We start from the raw sequence: 20022 nt of genomic DNA, 5'->3' as shown, positions 1-20022 counted from the left end.
ACTGTAATTAAGATAACAAATCCCCTCTCGTAAGATGTTTACATCGTATGTATTGTAATTAAGATAACAAATCCCCTCTCGTAAGATGTTTACATCGTATGTATTGTAATTAAGATAACAAATCCCCTCTCGTAAGATGTTTACATCGTATGTATTGTAATTAAGATAACAAATCCCCTCTCGTAAGATGTTTACATCGTATGTATTGTAATTAAGATAACAAATATCCCTAACGTAAGATGTTTACATCGTATGTACTGATATTATGATAACAAATCTCCTCACCTAAACCTGTTCACTGCTTGTCAAAAACATCTGTCAATTAAAAGTACCCTAGTAGTTTTTTATGGGGGGTGGGGTGGGGGTTGCCTTTATCTTCTCTCTTGGGTGCAAATACAAACCACATATTTAATTCAACTTACAGCCCTCTAACATGTTAGCATGTGTGACCAAACCGAATACATTTCTATTCGGCGTTGAATAAAACTTCAATTTTCAGTAAGAAAGCAACATATTCGGATTCATATGCAAAAACATGTCTGGATGACAAATTGTGGTATTTTAGGCTCTAAATGGAAGACCGACAAAAGTAATAGCCTTTTGTAAAGGGTTTTACTGCAGATCAATAAAAATAATCCCTTCCAATATCCGTACAGTAGAAACCCGCCTGTAACTCATAGGACACCTTCGATCCAAACTAGTATCACACACAGCGCATGCGTAAAAGTGTAAGCGTGCTTGCCAACGAAAAATCGGATTATCGCGTAACCTACTGTGATAAAACATATACCCGTATACTAGGTATTCTATAGGTCGGACCTTTACTGCGAGGAAATTCCTTATGCCAATATACGGTAAGGGCTGTGGATATCTACCTGGTTTAAATCAGACATGAATTGATTTACCTGTACAGGTGAAGGAGAAAAGATGCCGATGGATATGTTCAATCAGCTGTTATATTGGTGAATTACGGAGACATGAAGAATGCTAGAATCATGACATAAACTTGTCAGAGTACGACTTTCTCGTGACAAGTTTTGGAAGTGGTGATGGTGTCTAGTTATAACAGTGGGGATCGACTGTCGAAGTTCTACTAGCAATACCAAAGTGGTATAGATGTTAGTGTTACAACGATCATCTTATACAAAAGTCACGAAAGTACCTCTCAGCGGAATATAAAGGCTTCATAACGTCTCACGGGACACGTGTTGGATAGAGTTGTCTGATGACCTTGTGACCCGTAATCATAATGTCAGAAATGGAGTTAATGCGACCTTCACCCGTAGACTCGGGGGTCACCTATGACAAAAAAGACATACGGGCCGCCCTTGCTGCCCATAATGCTCAGAAACAGAAGATGGGGTTTGGTCAGCCAGCTCCTCTAAAAGACAGTCCAAGGATGGCGAGCTTCAGAAGGCGGGCTATCAAGGACTTGTCTCCCATGTCTATGAACAGTGATAGTCCCAGTTTTACGACGGGATCATCACGGACAATGTATGGCGCCAGTATCACCCCTCTTAAGAGTATTATCAGTGAGAGTCCTTATACATCTATAAGCCAACAGATCCTACCAGCAAAAGACTTGCCGATGATCAGTAAATCTGCCCCTCTTATTCAGGACGTAACACCAAGTTGGAAAGGATCTTCTACTAATCCAAAGGTAAGACATCAAGTTGGATACTGCAGAGGACTTTATATTTAAAATGTTGTATGTCTATTTCATCTTTAAGTGGAAATGGTCATATCGATACTGTGATTTTACCTAAGTGACCCTTTCAAGTATTCCAATTAATGTCCCACCTACTTCAATCTGAAATTCAAGCTTATCAGTGAAAGATCAAAGTGCGCGTTTATGTTACGGTTGTCCACATTAAACATCAGGCTGATACACATTTAAAGGCTGGCTGATCCAAACATATGTATTTCATGTGTTTGCTGGTATACGTGGTGACCTCTGGCTGTTTTTGTATTGTGTATTGATACCAAACTGACCAGTGTCCGGTGATTTATCTTATCTCTCACGCCGGTCATTGTAGATAAAACTCATTCATGAATAAACTTTTAACGTCTACGACAAATCATAATATTTACAAAGATATTGAAAATCCTTTCTCAACAAACACCCTTGCTTTCTGTCTACCAGCATTTCATATCATTCCCACAATCTATAAACGTTTCATCCCCTCGATCTATAAACATTTTATTCCCTTAATCTATCACGTTTCATCCCCTCGATCTATAAACATTTTATTACCTCATTCTATTAAGTTTTTATCTCCTCAATTAATAGATTCATTTCAGGTCGATTTTCAATCAGTCTTTTATCTCTCTACAAAGATTCAATTAATCTTTCTACGAAAATTTCATTCCATCATTCTACAAACATTTCATTCAATAACTCTACGGTATTTCATTCCACCAGTCGACGAACTTTCATTCCACCAGTCGACGAACTTTCATTCCACCAGTCCACGAACTTTCATTCCACCAGTCCACGAACTTTCATTCCACCAGTCCACGAACTTTCATTCCACCAGTCCACGAACTTTCATTCCACCAGTCCACGAACTTTCATTCCACCAGTCCACGAACTTTCATTCCACCAGTCCACGAACTTTCATTCCACCAATCCACAAACTTTCATTCCACCAGTCCACAAACTTTCATTCCACCCGTCCACGAACTTTCATTCCACCAGTCCACAAACTTTTATTCCACTAGTCCACGAACTTTCATTCCACCAGTCGACGAACTTTCATTCCACCAGTCCACGAACTTTCATTCCACCAGTCCACAAACTTTTATTCCACTAGTCCACGAACTTTCATTCCACCAGTCCACGAACTTTCATTCCACCAGTCCACGAACTTTCATTCCACCAGTCCACGAACTTTCATTCCATTAGTCCACGAACCTTCATTCCACCAGTCCACGATCTTTCATTCCAACAGACTACAAGCATTTAATTCCATCAATCCATAGAACATTTTAATTCCGTCAATCTACAAACATTCCATTCTATCAATTCCAAAACATTTTAATTCCATCACTCTACGAAGATTTTATTCTATCAACCTGTGAACGTTGTCGAAGGGAAAGTTTGACATAATTTGTATCGGGCATCATACCATGACTGGTGACTCGTTTGAACAACATTACAAAGAGAACCGATAAGAACATGTGATCATTGTTGCTGTGATTGGCTTAAACAGGTTGGTAGGTAGGAATATCTACGGCTTTTACATTAGGAATGTAAATATTTCCTAGATAAGAAAATAGTTATAAAAGGTGCATCTAAATATATTTAAATGAAGCTGTGGCTTGAAAAGGGTATTCATTCTGAGGTATACATAGATTATTGTATAGGCTACACACTTTATAAAAGAGGGAAGTAAAGTACGTATAACCTGTTCTCGTCATTTATTTACGTAAAGAAAGACTCCATGTGCTTCCACACATATGGTAGCAACATTTACCAAGCGAGCGATCATTGTATGTGCGGATTACAGTGTTATTCCATGTCATTGACAGGACATACACATCACATGGAGAGTGTTATTGTGTACGGCAAGTAGAGTGTATGTGTAAATAAATTATCGTACCAAATCTGCCCGTCAGACCTCAATGGGGACAATACCCTCACACGTAACCGCTCTACCTTCACAGGGAGTTCATTTCAAAGTTAATAATGACAAACAAATCATTTTTGACAACTTTCTTGAATTGTCACGTGACTAGCATTAGGATAGAGAATTAGAAAAGCTCAATCTGTGTATTGATTATATACGGCATAGGTATAAGCTCAAATGTAAATATATTAAAATCACCGTTATAAAGTGCCATTTTATGAAAGCAGACATGTGTGGTTTCAAACTTGTGAGTGGATTACCAATTCACGTTGTTATAAATAAGTCACTTTATGTAGGCAGGAACAGACTTATGGCCGTTTCGACATGCTTATAAATGTGTCTTTTGCAACAAACTTCTCGGTTATCATTATAATCATTTCATGCCGTCAATAGCAAATATTTTCGAGCAAAACTCTCAAAATGATTCCTTTCCTATTTCTTGAAATAATATAGCATTCATGAATAGAAATAGTACATTATGTTAAGCGAATATCGGGTATACACGTTGCCCTGAACAGTCAATATTGGATTAGAGCTTGCTTAGTACATACAGTTAACACCAAAATTATAGCTTTCCGTTTCCGCTTTAAGAACGTCTTATTAGATAAATAAAAGTGTTTGATTGACTGGATATGTGTTTGATTGACTGGATATGTGTTTGATTGACTGGATATGTATTTGATTGACTGGATATGTGTTTGATTGACTGGATATGTGTTTGATTGACTGGATATGTATTTGATTGACTGGATATGTGTTTGATTGACTTGATATGTGTTTGATTGACTGGATATGTGTTTGATTGACTGGATATGTATTTGATTGACTGGATATGTGTTTGGTTGACTTGATATATGTGTTTGGTTGACTGGATATGTGTTTGATTGACTGGATATGTGTTTGATTGACTGGATATGTGTTTGATTGACTGGATATGTATTTGATTGACTGGATATGTGTTTGATTGACTTGATATGTGTTTGATTGACTGGATATGTATTTGATTGACTGGATATGTGTTTGATTGACTGGATATGTATTTGATTGACTGGATATGTGTTTGATTGACTTGATATGTGTTTGATTGACTGGATGTGTGTTTGATTGACTAGATATGTATGTGATTGACTGGATATGTGTTGGATTGACTGGATATGTGTTTGATTGACTGGGTATGTGTTTGATTGACTTGATATGAGTTTGATTGACTAGATATGTGTTTGATTGACTGGATATGCATTTGATTGACTGGATATGTGTTTGATTGACTGGATATGTGTTTGATTGACTGGATATGTATTTGATTGACTGGATATGTATTTGATTGACTAGATATGTGTTTGATTGACTGGATATGTGTTTGATTGACTGGATATGTGTTTGATTGACTGGATATGTGTTTGATTGACTGGATATGTGTTTGATTGACTGGATATGTGTTTGATTGACTGGATATGTGTTTGATTGACTGGATATGTGTTTGATTGACTGGATATGTATTTGATTGACTGGATATGTATTTGATTGACTAGATATGTGTTTGATTGACTGGATATGTGTTTGATTGACTGGATATGTGTTTGATTGACTGGATATGTATTTGATTGACTGGATGTGTGTTTGATTGACTAGATATGTATGTGATTGACTGGATATGTGTTGGATTGACTGGATATGTGTTTGATTGACTGGGTATGTGTTTGATTGACTTGATATGAGTTTGATTGACTAGATATGTGTTTGATTGACTGGATATGCATTTGATTGACTGGATATGTGTTTGATTGACTGGATATGTGTTTGATTGACTGGATATGTATTTGATTGACTGGATATGTATTTGATTGACTAGATATGTGTTTGATTGACTGGATATGTGTTTGATTGACTGGATATGTGTTTGATTGACTGGATATGTGTTGGATTGACTTGATATATGTGTTTGATTGACTAGATATGTGTTTGATTGACTGGATATGTGTTTAATTGACTGGATATGTGTTTAATTGACTGGATATGTGTTTGATTGACTGGATATGTGTTTAATTGACTGGATATGTGTTTGATTGACTGGATATGTATTTGATAAACTGGATATGTGTTTGAGAAGAAAAGAGTTTATACTTGTGACATCTTGAGAATTGCCTTCATATTGGAAACCTGTCCATATTTTTAAACTTTCGGTTTATCGGTTATCATTATAAGTTGATATCCAACAGTCAGTTCCTACAGAAATCAGTAGAATTAGTTCCCAATGATATATTGTGGTAAAGAAGTGTTTTAAATATATATATATATATACGTGTATTGCTATACATGTAAACCTCTACCATAGGAACTATGCAGTGCTATGGTTATGAGCATTTTCTCTCTGTAGGTTATTAATATTCAAAAGATCGAATGTGACATTATCCTCTTTAAAATGTTTATTTTGTAAAACTACGTGAAGTGACAAGTTGAAGTAACATGCTCAAGTTTATTATTGGTTCTTTGGAGCCAGAGGTATTTCACCTGCCTAGAGTATACCACTTTGAAATAGTTTAAACAGAGGTAAACAGACATATAAAATCTCCATCCGAAACCAGATTTACATGTATATCTCAACACCAACACACAGGGATAAAATCACATAAGATATAGCTAAGTAATTAGATTAATTTATGTTCGTAACAGCATAAACAAGTTATTTAGTTGTATTTTTCTTCTAATTTCTCAAGTAGTCTTACCTTGTTTGTATGTGCTATTTATCATTTGTTGAAATGTTTACGTACTCGATGTGTACTTCGTTTAGTCTCCAGACAGCCTAGATTGGATTTCTTTTTATTGGCTGCTGATGAGCTCATCTGGGTTATATAAGAGCTGGTCACTGATAGCTCAACAGCAATTAGGGTCCGCGTTCCCTTCATCATTCAGCAGCCATCTTGGATATTTGTATGTACCAAAATTGTTTTAACCCCAACCTCTACTTACTCTTAAAGATTAATTTAGCTAGAGAACTATTGTTATGTTATATCTAATTTTCATGGAGGTGACCACGCTCTGGATAGAGGTTATTGTACATTTTATTTGTGTAGTAGTTGCTTCTATTGTTTATAGAAGGAAATTATATTATGTTAAATTTGATCATTATCTTTATCTTTTTTTTATTGTTTTGTGAGTCATGGTTTTGACTAGTGTATGTAGTAAATTTTCATTGTCACCATTTTGGTGGCCATTTTCAATCATATCTGTTGTCTGAGTGTTCTTGTAATGAGTGTAGAGCATAAAGAAATGCTATACAGACATTCAATAAAAAGAGGCTGTGAACAGCAGAAACATGGTGACAAGACCATACGTCCGATATCTGTGATCTCTGTACCAAATATGGCTCCTGTTTCCTGTCACCACATATGTTCTCTGTACCAAATGTGGCTCCTGTTTCCTGTCACCACATCAGGTCATATGTTCTTGTCGCGAGTAAAGTCCAGAAAAGTACGTATAGGTCACTAACTACTCTAGGGAAACAAAGAAGATTAGTGGTGTAATAAAGTTGACTGACCCTAATTCGTTAAGTAAGGATTAACACCCGACTTTATAACCTGTAAGCCAGGGTAGGTCGACACCACTGGGGTAACTAGGTCAGTGGTCACTTTATTACATAACACCCGACTTTATAACCTTACTGTAAGCCAGGGTAGGTCGACACCACTGGGGTCACTAGGTCAGTGGTCACTTTATTACATAACTACCCTGGATATTTTCCTCTCAGTCTTAACTGCAAAGTAAATCACCATACGCAATTACTTATAAATGTGTTAACTTTTTTTTCAAAAATACAAAATTTATTTTGAATCAGTGTATAATAGTTTATAGTAATTGATTATAAGGGAAACGATAGGTCAGTATGATTACACTTAACATTTTAATGCAAGATATATAATCCTGTCAGTGTGTTTATTCTAGATATTAGTCCAGACTTGTATCAATTACAAAGATATACAGCCAAAAGTAAATAGAGAAGCTTCCATGAATTTAAAATATCCTGGGTGGGTATTGCTAAATAATTCGGCATGTCCCCTTCCTGCACCCGCTAAAACTGTGACCATGCTCTTCACCCAAAAACCCTGAAACTCGAACTTCTTCAAGCTATTATAGTCCTTTATCATTGTGTGAATTAAACATATAGTCCTCCAGTTTCACTAGTAGGGGACTAATAAATGAGCAGGTGGACAGAACACTGTCGACTTCGTATTTTTGCAGTAAATAACGCCTTTCTCATTAGTGAGAAGAATAAGATTTTTATATACGTTGATCTCTGTGAAAAACTCCAGACGAGATGTGAACACATATTAAGTGTTTTAGAAATATTCTCACTGCTGTATAAATAGGATGTAATGTCATCCACAATTGGTTGGACAGCTGTGCTGGCGTTCACTACCAATATGTAATATGACCTGGCTGATATCTCCCTTTTGTAATGATTCTGGTACCAGAACAATAAGTTTTATTTAGAAATGACAATGTATTGTTTGTATCGAATTTCCTCAATTGATTTTCAAATAGTGTAAATATGGCAGCTTACATTGTCGATTTTACCTCCATTTTAACCACCCAGTTAGTTTATATACCGCCACTGGAAAGCTTGTGTTAATGTATACCCGTGTAGTGTTAAAAGGTCTGGGTCTACCATGAACTGCTGAATATACTTTGAAGACTTTAGTTTTTTTCTAAGTGCAGCTTTAACTCTCTCAGAGAGATAAATCACGATGAAAATGTTTAAACAAGTTTAGCAGTCATTCAATGGATGTTGTCAATAATATCCTTCAGGCATAATAAACTAGATACAGTATTTATCTTACGAGATAACTCTCCTAATTTCTATTTAATGTATAATTTATACATTTTATATACATTTGATATATAATTCTTTGTAAATATAAAAAACATATAACACAATATGTATCTTATTACTGCATACATTTCATATATCTTGGTATATACTGCCATGAATTATGGTATCGACTTTACCCATTAAACCAATTGGGCTGTCATAGAATGGTGTTGGCACCGCCATTATGTCCTAACGAGGAATACCAGCTATATATACTGCATTTGTAAGTTAAAGTATGTTACTTATTTTTGGTGAATCTAAACTTCGGGAACTAAGAGAAAACTCAGAAATATCTAAATGGGGCGCACGTACAACCATATCAGATATAGAATATTTGAAGTGTCCTTTTTAATCGCATGCGTGAACGAATCTTAAACCTAATACATTGGTATGTCACGGGTACTCAGACCATGTCAACATACCTGTGTCATATTTCACGTTAGGACATTAAACCTCTTATCATGTAATCGTTTTTCTTCAATTCCCAATCGATTCCCTTATCACTCGATACAACAGAATGTGGGGTTTCACCTCTCACAACGGCATTCACAACCTTATCTCGTACGGAGCCTTTACACACACTTGAGACAGATATTCGGACGCATGAAACTTTCTGTCAACAAATATAGCCCTACCATAAGTATGTTGGTGTTTCTAAAAACGGGTTTTCTCATTCCTTTATAGAAGCTTTAACGGTATACGTAATACCTGCCAATTCTATTTTCATTTCGTAAAGTAACACCATACTGTGTATACATTGACCTTTTTGTGGTAAACTTTGTCACTTCTTTTGACTTATTTTGAGTGCATGAGTCTGATTTTATTTATTTATTAATTTTTTTTTTTTTTTTTTTTTTTTTTTTTTGTTTTTTTTTTCCCCGTTTGCCTTCTATGTATCAACACTTGATGTCCTTAGCACCATTGACGAGTGTTAGGAGTACGAGACAGTTATATGATGCAGTTTTAATTTCCAGTTTGTATTTCAATGTGGTAATATTTAGTGTGTCTTTTGTACATATCTTTTTAACCGGAATAACTAAACACTTGCGATTTTACGAACTGGATTTTAACTCTGAGTATTCAATACCTACCTGACTGAGGTATTCTTGGTCTCCAATGAGAAATTCCGTATATCATGGTGATGAGAGGACTATGATTGTGTCGCTTTAATATTTACACAGAAAGACTTTATCATATACTGATCTACACATATCTTAGAATATAGAGAGCCTGTTTAAATATCAATTTTATTCGATATAATTATTATATCTTTAAATGACATTTAGGTTTCTTCAAAGATTACGCACTGATTGAAGTTCACAAAAAATATTTCCAACAAATATAATCTGAATTGAATTAGTTCGGTTTTACCTTTATAATGACTTGTGTGTTTCATTAAAATTTAAAACTCGAATCGTGAAGTAGGTTAGAATGTGAGAAGTCTTTATCCGGGGTTCTGTCATTAGTACAGTAACCGTAACTCTTTCTCTAGTTACTCCCCTACTGTAAATATCGGAACAGTGTGCCACTGAGAAACCTTAACCTCGTCAAATTTAAATGTTTTGTGAAAGAATATAGATTTATACGATTTAATTGATAGTGACTTACACAGGTGGCAGTTGATGTTCGATCTGTTCGATCTTGTCCCGAATTATCTACCTGTGTATTCGTTTTACCTGTACAGGTAATTGACTTGCCAATGGGGTAAAACGGGAACATTGCAGTATAGAGACGACGGGGCATAGTGTGTGTAATTAGAATGTATTGAAAGGTTGATAATAAAACACCCTCCCCGTTACGTCGTGTCTGTATGGGGTAAACGTGTCTACATATCAAACCATACATATGAATAGGCAAAGGCTTTGAATTAGTACGTACTTGGGAAGGACATCCGTAACATGGGACACTTCGCCTGGGATATATAACTGTGTATAGTGATGGGAGTAGAAAGAAGGGACTTTCTTGTGGTGACTGGATCAAACTTTTCACCTGATCCATACGATATGACTTCCCCATCCTTAGATGTTCATATGGAAAAATCTCTAACCACCCTACCACAGATCCCAGCGCGACAGAATACCTGTCAGGTAAGAAACATGGTCCATATAACACAGAGATGTCACTTTATAATGAATCCAGTTGTATAAGACATTTTTGTATCACTCATTGTCATTTCGGCATATAACCGTTACGTACATGGTTATTTCAAAGATATTATCGATTTTTTTTCTTAAGTTTAATTGTTTTACGGTTTTACTTGTCCTATACAGGTTTCTGCGTTTATTTCCATCATTTATGTGTTAATGGGTTGGCATGTGTTAATGGGTTGGCATGTGTACAGATCATTGTGTATTGTTGTTAACGTATCTTAATTTAATAGGAACAGACTTTCTCCTAATTATCTGCCATCCATCAACATCGCATAACAATAATAAACAAAAGCAAAAACAAAACAAAAACAACGGATGTTTGAGGATGTTTGAGTTAAATTAAATCATATCAGTTTAACGTGTAGACAAATTATTCTATTTCCCTCACACCCTACGATAACTGTATATTTCTGTATATATATACATTCGTGTGTACTATTGGTGGCACTTTGTTTTTTCTCAACATGAGTTTTAACACACTGTCAGTAATCGTTCTGACGAAAATCTTAAATGGAATAGAACGAAATTAACTATAGTTCATCGCTGTATGCAGATATCGCTACCAGTTTTCAATTAAATATGTCTGATATGGTTAGTTAAAACCTCATACGAGGACGTTAGGTGTCACACAGACAGATTTATCTAAAGGCCATGGGAAATATATCATTTTGTAGTAGGTGAACGAGGTTATAGGTACTTACAGTGAATTATGTCTAACCATGTTATAGGTACAGTGAATAATGTCTAACCATGTTATAGGTACAGTGAATAATGTCTAACCATGTTATAGATACAGTGAATTATGTCTAACCATGTTATAGATACAGTGAATTATGTCTAACCATGTTATAGATACAGTGAATTATGTCTAACCATGCTACAGGTACAGTGAATTATGTATAACCATGCTACAGGTACAGTGAATTATGTCTAACCATGTTATAGATACAGTGAATTATGTATAACCATGCTACAGGTACAGTGAATTATGTCTAACCATGTTATAGATACAGTGAATTATGTCTAACCATGTTATAGATACAGTAAATTTTGTCTAACAATATTATACATGTATATACTAACTGTACATTATGTCTAACCATGTTATAAATACAGTGAATTATGTATAACCATGTTACAGATCCAGTGCATAATGTCTAACCAAGTTATAGATACAGTGAATAATGTCTAACAATGTTATAGATACAGTAAATTATGTCTAACAATGTTATAGATACAGTGAATAATGTCTAACCATGTTATAAATACAGTAAATTATGTCTAACAATATTATATATACTAACTGTACATTATGTCTAACCATGCTATAGGTACAGTGAATTGTGTCTAACCAAGTTATAGATACAGTGAATTATGTCTAACCATGTTATAGATACAGTAAATTTTGTCTAACAATATTATATATACTAACTGTACATTATGTCTAACCATGCTATAGGTACAGTGAATTATGTATAACCATGTTATAGATACAGTAAATTTTGTCTAACAATATTATATATACTAACTGTACATTATGTCTAACCATGCTATAGGTACAGTGAATTGTGTCTAACCAAGTTATAGATACAGTGAATTATGTCTAACCATGTTATAGATACAGTAAATTTTGTCTAACAATATTATATATACTAACTGTACATTATGTCTAACCATGCTATAGGTACAGTGAATTATGTATAACCATGCTACAGGTACAGTGAATTATGTCTAACCATGTTATAGATACAGTAAATTTTGTCTAACAATATTATACATGTATATACTAACTGTACATTATGTCTAACCATGTTATAAATACAGTGAATTATGTATAACCATGTTACAGATCCAGTGAATTATGTCTAACCAAGTTATAGATACAGTGAATAATGTCTAACAATGTTATAGATACAGTGAATTATGTCTAACAATATTATATATACTAACTGTACATTATGTCTAACCATGCTATAGGTACAGTGAATTATGTATAACCATGCTACAGGTACAGTGAATTATGTCTAACCATGTTATAGATACAGTGAATTTTGTCTAACCATGTTATAGATACAGTAAATTTTGTCTAACAATATTATATATACTAACTGTACATTATGTCTAACCATGTTATAAATACAGTGAATTATGTATAACCATGTTACAGATCCAGTGAATTATGTCTAACCAAGTTATAGATACAGTGAATAATGTCTAACAATATTATAGATACTGTGAATAATGTCTAACCAAGTTATAGATACAGTAAATTATGTCTAACAATGTTAAAGATACAGTGAATAATGTCTAACCATGTTAAAGATACTGTAAATTATGTCTAACCATGTTACAGATCCAGTGAATTATGTTTAGTGATGTAATAGATACAGTAAATTATGTCTAACAATGTAATATGCTGTTAACTAATTTTACTACCTGACAACTGGTGTAGATAATGTTAGAAAACTCTTCCCTCCCGGAGGCTTTGTATCTAACCCATGCGCTTTGCATCCCTTGTTTTTAATTTTTAGTTTTGATATCTTTGTCGTTATTTGACTTACATTTGTTGTGATTGTCATACTTTATGTCACGTCATGTACTGTCATACATTCATTGACAATGTAGAGATGGTATCGGTACATATTAATAAGTAAACACGTAATTAGTGTTATAACTGGGAGTGTCATACAACCCGTGAAGTACTGGGCGATCGGTTATCGCCACGAGTGATGACGAGTTATTCATTATGCATGATTATCTAAGGAGACACTTTCATTAAGCGACTGGGTTAAATCAGCCTACAGTATTCAGTGTTTTTTCTTTATATCTGTTTTATGTTTATCGAATTTAATAAATTGATATTTATATATTTGAATAGGTACCCCAGTTTGTACTATTTGGCACTATTGGCCAAGGGCCATCGCCATTTATGTTACTCTCGAATTGAAGGAATGGAGATTCTCAATAACTCAAAATAACCTTTGAATCTTGCAGAGATACAATTTCCCTATTATTGATCTGCCTCAAAAGAAAGGTGAACAGGTATGCAGTATGAAATCGAGACATTACCTACTGAGGATGAGATAATTGAACTATTATTAGATAATTGTGTCCGAGTTTATGACAAGATGTCCCCCAATCCCTTGGCCGACTTAATTTTGAGTTCAGAGTGGCCAGTTATTCAATTACGCTTTCAGATAGTTCTATGGCAAAATGTTTTAGACGATAAGACATTTATTGACTATGTACATTGTAAGTAGCTTCCTCAATTTCAAATCAATGACACCACATACTTTTTGTCATCAGTCGCTTTTGTCGATAGCCGTGACAGTTTTAACTGTAACCTTCAATTGTACGTGTCCTGATAATAACACATCTGTTTACCCTATCAACAGGATCTACCTGTCCAAGTTGATTCGACATCACAGGAGTTTATCTAAATGTTATAAGTTCTGTGACAACATATCGACTGCTGACGTACAAACAACGTCGGGTTTCGAGAAAAAAACGTTTGGTGACGATAAGGGGAACAATGGTACAGTACTAGATGTTTAATAAACTAATGTTTAAACAAACGAGAACAATAACCGGATGTATTGAGATACAAACTGTCTACGAGGGATAGGACCATTTGGTTCCTTTCGTATTTCAATCGAAACTGAACAGACAAATACTTTAGTAAACCGAGTATTAACTTCACCAAGTGATTGACCTTGGGCGTAATGTTTTGTTGGACGTTCTATAAACAGCTAGAGTAATTTTAGGACGTTCCAGATTTTGGAGAAGGAGGAAATCCTGAATACCCAGGGAAAAATTAATTACCGGCGTACGGTCAGTACCAGGAAACTGCCCCACGTGGGTTTCGAACTCGCGACCCGGAGGTGTAGTGCTAGTGATAAAGTGTCGGGACACCCGAAATACTTGGCCACCACGGTCCCATACATTGTATAATGTATATCACCGTGACGTGGATATGTGTTCCAGTTATAAACTGTTTATATCTGATCAAAGACCCATATCTCATAGAAACAACTACTAACTTTATCAACTCCAATAGCCTACACGATTCTGGTAGAGTGTTAAAATGTCCAACTACTAACTTTATCAACTCCAATAGCCTACACGATTCTGGTAGAGTGTTAAATTACCAGCTACTAACTTTATCAACTCCAATAGCCTACACGACTCTGGTAGAGTGTTAAAATGTCCAACTACTAACTTTATCAACTCCAATAGCCTACACGATTCTGGTAGAGTGTTAAAATGTCCAACTACTAACTTTATCAACTCCAATAGCCTACACGACTCTGGTAGAGTGTTAAATGACCAACTACTAACTTTATCAACTCCAATAACCTACACGACTCCGGTAGGGTGTTAAAATAACCAACTACTAACTTTATCAACTCCAATAGCCTACACGACTCCGGTAGAGCTACACGACTCCGGTAGGGTGTTACATAATGACCAACTACTAACTTTATCAACACCAATAGCCAACACGACTCCGGTAGTGTTAAAATAACCAACTACTAACTACATCAACTCCAATAACCTAAACGACTCCGGTAGGGTGTTAAAATGACCAACTACTAGCTTTATCAACACCAATAGCCTACACGACTCCGGTAGAGTGTTAAAATGTCCAACTACTAACTTTATCAACTACAATAGTCTACACGCTTCTGGTAGGGTGTTAAAATGGCCAACTACTAACTTTAACAACTCCAATAGCCTACACGACTCCGGTAGAGTGTTAAAATGACCAACTACTAACTTTATCAACTCCAATAGCCTACACGATTCAGGTAGAGTGTTAAATGAACAAATACTAACTTTATCAACTCCAATAGCCTACACGACTCCGGTAGAGTGTTAAAATGACCAACTACTAACTTTATCAACACCAATAGCCTACACGCTTCTGGTAGGGTGTTAAAATAACCAACTACTAACTTTATCAACTCCAATAGCCTACACGACTCTGGTAGAGTGTTAAAATGGCCACCTTTTTCTCGCATACATGATTTCTATTATTTATCTTCCAGAATTGATCTCAACCATAACATGCTGATGAGTGTGTTTAACTAGGAGCATGTTAAACAATGAAATGTGCTTCTTGATTACATAACTCCTATCATTGTTCCTTGTTTGTGTTTCACGTCTGTATCCATATCTCCCAGTATAATTAGTCGTAAGAAGAAATACATGTGTTGACTATCTGACGTTAGAAATTCTTTAGACTGGGCTGGAACATGAATGGTAAGGGCTGAATTAATGCCTTTCTCGGGTAGACGACTAAGGCATAGGACGCAAGTAGCTGTTATATTCACAAGCAATGTCGATAAAAGATCATTTATAAGACGGATACCGAGACGGGCATTTTGTACTGCCATCATTAGTCTGACTTAATTGACAGGTGCTCGCGTCTACAGCACCTCCTGGTTGGATGTGTTCACATACAGAATGATATATATCACTTCCTAGGGTAGAAATGTATTACAAATAGTAACTATAGACTGTGAACTAAGTCCGAAAGTCCTTATAAGGTGGATATATGGAGACTTAGAATGTATAGCAATGTGTCCCAGGACTAGAATGAATACATAGGTATTTTATACACTAAACTGCTAATTCATATCTGATAGAGAATGGCGCAGACAGAATGTTATATTGGACGCAAGAGGGCTAAGATCCGAATCTTCACCCGGATCCACAGACCAATTTCAACGCCAGACAATGGTGAAGCACCGATCTCTATTGGGATAGCGTCAGTCATAGGAACACAGAAGACCGTTGTTATGCATCGGCGAGCGACTCGACCTAGGCCAGGCAGATCCAATAGCACCGTAGATCAGGTTACTGTTCCCATTGACAGTCGCTATTAACTTGTTGTATCTTATTATGCTATATAGAATAATATAGTGTAGGGCATTTAGGATTTAATAGTCGGGCGTAGGTATCCAACCAGTTGACAATGACGTATGGACATTTGTTCTTCTAAGGCTGTCTCTATAGGCAATGGTACTTCCAAACTTGTAGTTCTATAGTGGAGGACAAGATGGCGTGACTTTTGTGTAGCATTGCTAGAGGCTTTCGTGTGACATAGTTATACATGATGGATGTTGAGCATGATCCTGTGAGGACTTAGCTGGAATGATGGAGGATCTAGGACTGTCCCTCCAGGACCTGTATCCGAGCCCTATGAGTCCCATAGGGCCCATTACAGCGTTTATCCTGGAGGGCACAAAAATGAAGACCCCAGAGACGCCGGTATTTTACCTTATATTCATGTCCCTGATTTAAAACTTTATAATTAGGATGTTATTGTTACTTTATATAATTTGTGTAATTTTTGTATTATATAAGTTTTGTAGTTTGTATGGATGAAATAATAGCCTCAAAACGAACTTTATCCGGAAATTGGTCAATGTCAAGGTGTAGTAACGACCCAATGTATTTGATTGAACTATTATTACTAACCTGCATATCTGCAAATTCAACAAATGAAGTTTGATCTTACAATTAAACCCTCAAACCACGTATATCTATGGTGTAAGAATGGTACTTATTAATATATTTTATTGGTGAATATTTCACCATATATCGAATAGGAGAATGGTAACGTTATTAATAACATACATATCCTCGTAATCAACGATGACCTCTCATGCCATACATGAGAGTAAGAATGGGACAAATATGTATATATAAGAGGTTAATGTGTGACTTAGATCAGGGCATTACATCTAAGGAGCAACATCTATATTAAGATGTGTAAACACATCTCTTAATATATGACATACTAAATGTATTATAATGAGGTCATATCTGTATAAGTCATATGAATGTAGTTATAACGACGGTATAACGATACTGATTGTGGTTTAATAGTTCAAGTGTGCAGTATGCATCTGCCAAATAATGCATTATCAATGGGCCAATTTCATTTTAGAAAAAAAATATCAAGATAAACAAATGTTTGTTACATTGTGATTTTCGCTCGATACTGTGATGTTGAACCTTCACATACATGTGTGTTTTGTTTAATAACAAAACACATGTTGTCAATAATGTAGAAAGAAAAAGAGTATATAGTCAATTTACGTTCAATGTATACAGTAGTATTATAAATCGCTGTCTGCACTTCGATGTCACGATCTCGGTCTCCTAGTCGAGAAATAGCAGTAACGCCTAACCATGCAATTGCATACATGACACATTTATCAAGCGACAAAATAACTGAAGTGCTATATTTCACTGTCCTTGACAATAGTACATATTATAGATTATATATTTCTGTACTTTTTATTAGGAAAATATAATTAATAATATTTACTTGTTTGTTACAAAATATTGCAAGAGAATTTTTTGTCAAACACTACTAAATTTAGAACTGTCAACTAGATGCCTGCAATCATAAGGCATTAATACGAGATACTCGATAGGCCTTCATCATAATGAAAATTTATCAAGAAACAGGAACTGTTTTCTTCCTATTTAAAAGGACATGGCCAAAAAAGCCTTAAACTGTAGCCGCAATATTGAATCATGTGTGTCCCAAGTTAAGGTTTTGTGCCGGTGAACTCTGAACAGGATTTTGTTTAATTATCCACCAGGATGGACCGGGTATGAAGAACGACGAGGTAGTATGATCGTGTAGTTCGGATGTAGGGGTATTGTAGATGTGTTGTTATCACCATCTCTTTAGATTGTTTATGGTGTGATAGTGCTTGTCTTACTAACTCTAAAGTCATTGCTGTTTTTAAACCACAGTGTAGATTGAATATGGTGTTTTCGGTCATACTTTTGATTTCCTGTTGTTGTTTTGACTGATTTTAATGAGTTATGAACAGACTTGTGTCTTAGATGTTTTATCTTATCCTTGGGTGTGACCGATAATGCTGGTAAATAGTAACGCAGGTGCCGTACTTTTTCAAAACATTCCAATAATAACTGTAACATGATTTGATCAGTCGGTAAAATATACATATATTTTGTGATGGTCGCTCAATCGAAAAAAAAACTACTGTATGGAAAAATGCGTTTGTTACGATCGGGTATCGGTACAGTCTACTAACACAATAAATCGATTGCATTCCTAAGTAGTTAGGTAAAGTTAACACACAGATTAAAATCCTAGGTTAGCTGTGTAATTTATTTGATCTTTTCGACATTAAACATATCATTTCCAAACTGCGTTCAACGCTGCGCTATCCTTCACAGCTGCACATTTAGCTCTAACGACATTTTAAATCCCTGTGACAAGAGCAAATGTTGGATCAATAGATTTCTATGATGTTTCCAGGATCATGGCTTGCTTCATACAATGACACAAAGTCACGGAAAACAAATGTCAACAACACATTGACTATCGATTCCAATTTACATGAAATACATTACATCAAACATTTGAGACTTCACTTCATAAACATGTCTTTTCTGAAAACAAATAAGATTTAAACTCTGTTTCACTGATACTCGTATGAATGTCGTCCTTGTACAGTATCGACTTTCTACTCGCACATCATCCATGTGCATCACTCATATGGCTACAACTTATGACATAGTTTTAACTCCAATCTATGTTCTTACATCACTCATATGGCTACAACTTATGACATAGTTTTAACTTCAATCTATGTTCTTACATCACTCATATGGCTACAACTTATGACATAGTTTTAACTCCAATCTATGTTCTTACATCACAGCAATCTACGATATGATATAATTTTATGTATAACGATATACATCCCTTTTTGTGTAGAAGTATTTCATCGTACGTTTTTCAAATTTCCTGATTAATCAATATCTTATGCTTCTTTAAAATTAGCAAGTTCAAGCAACAGTGGTATGTGTGTAATGTAGATAGTATGTTAATACATTGATTGGTTGATTGATTTACTTTTCAATTTACTAACTGAATACTTATGTTCTTTCCAAGGTTTCCAGAAGCGGAAGTAGACCAAAGTTATTTAAGGTTTGCATTGTTTGGAAGTTCCTCAGCTGGTGATGGTGTGTTGAGCTTCTCGGAAAGTTACCTTAATCCATTATGTTTATACCCATTTTCTTATGTCAAGCGAAGCAGATTCACAGGTGTGACATAGAGTAATACAAATACTTTCTATTTTTAGCTACGTCATATGTCTTTCAACACCGGAAGTCGACCGAAACTACCAGACGATGGTGATTTTTCAGTCAACCCAGAACCAGTACCATTTCAACCTCAAAATTTCATGTAAGTTAGACCTTACGTTTTATAGCTTCTATAACACATTTCTCTTTGTTATAAGGTAAATTTTAGTATTTGATTTCTCTTTTATGCATAAAATGTGCAGTTCTTTTAAACAGTTGTAATATTTGCAATGTC

General features: G+C 35.2%; 1 protein-coding gene across 5 annotated transcripts in view; it reads left to right on the top strand.

The window, feature by feature from the left end:
• Positions 1–764: 764 nt before the first annotated feature.
• LOC117327994 overlaps positions 765–20022 on the top strand; it is a 40868-nt gene continuing 21610 nt past the window's right edge. For 2 of the 5 annotated variants that reach the window (XM_033885285.1, XM_033885283.1), the window contains exons 1-2: positions 767–1660; positions 19787–19890. In XM_033885285.1, the coding sequence (XP_033741176.1) occupies positions 1250–1660; positions 19787–19890 (515 nt within the window). In that variant the 5' untranslated portion in view covers positions 767–1249. Of the gene's footprint in view, positions 1661–10343; positions 10587–19786; positions 19891–20022 lie in introns of those variants that run through there. The other 3 variants (XM_033885282.1, XM_033885286.1, XM_033885287.1) reach the window with 3 other exon arrangements.

Source organism: Pecten maximus, chromosome 5, assembly GCF_902652985.1.
Source record: "Pecten maximus chromosome 5, xPecMax1.1, whole genome shotgun sequence".
In the NCBI taxonomy this organism is placed as follows: Eukaryota; Metazoa; Mollusca; class Bivalvia; order Pectinida; family Pectinidae; genus Pecten; species Pecten maximus.
This window is presented reverse-complemented; position numbering and strand designations above follow the sequence as displayed.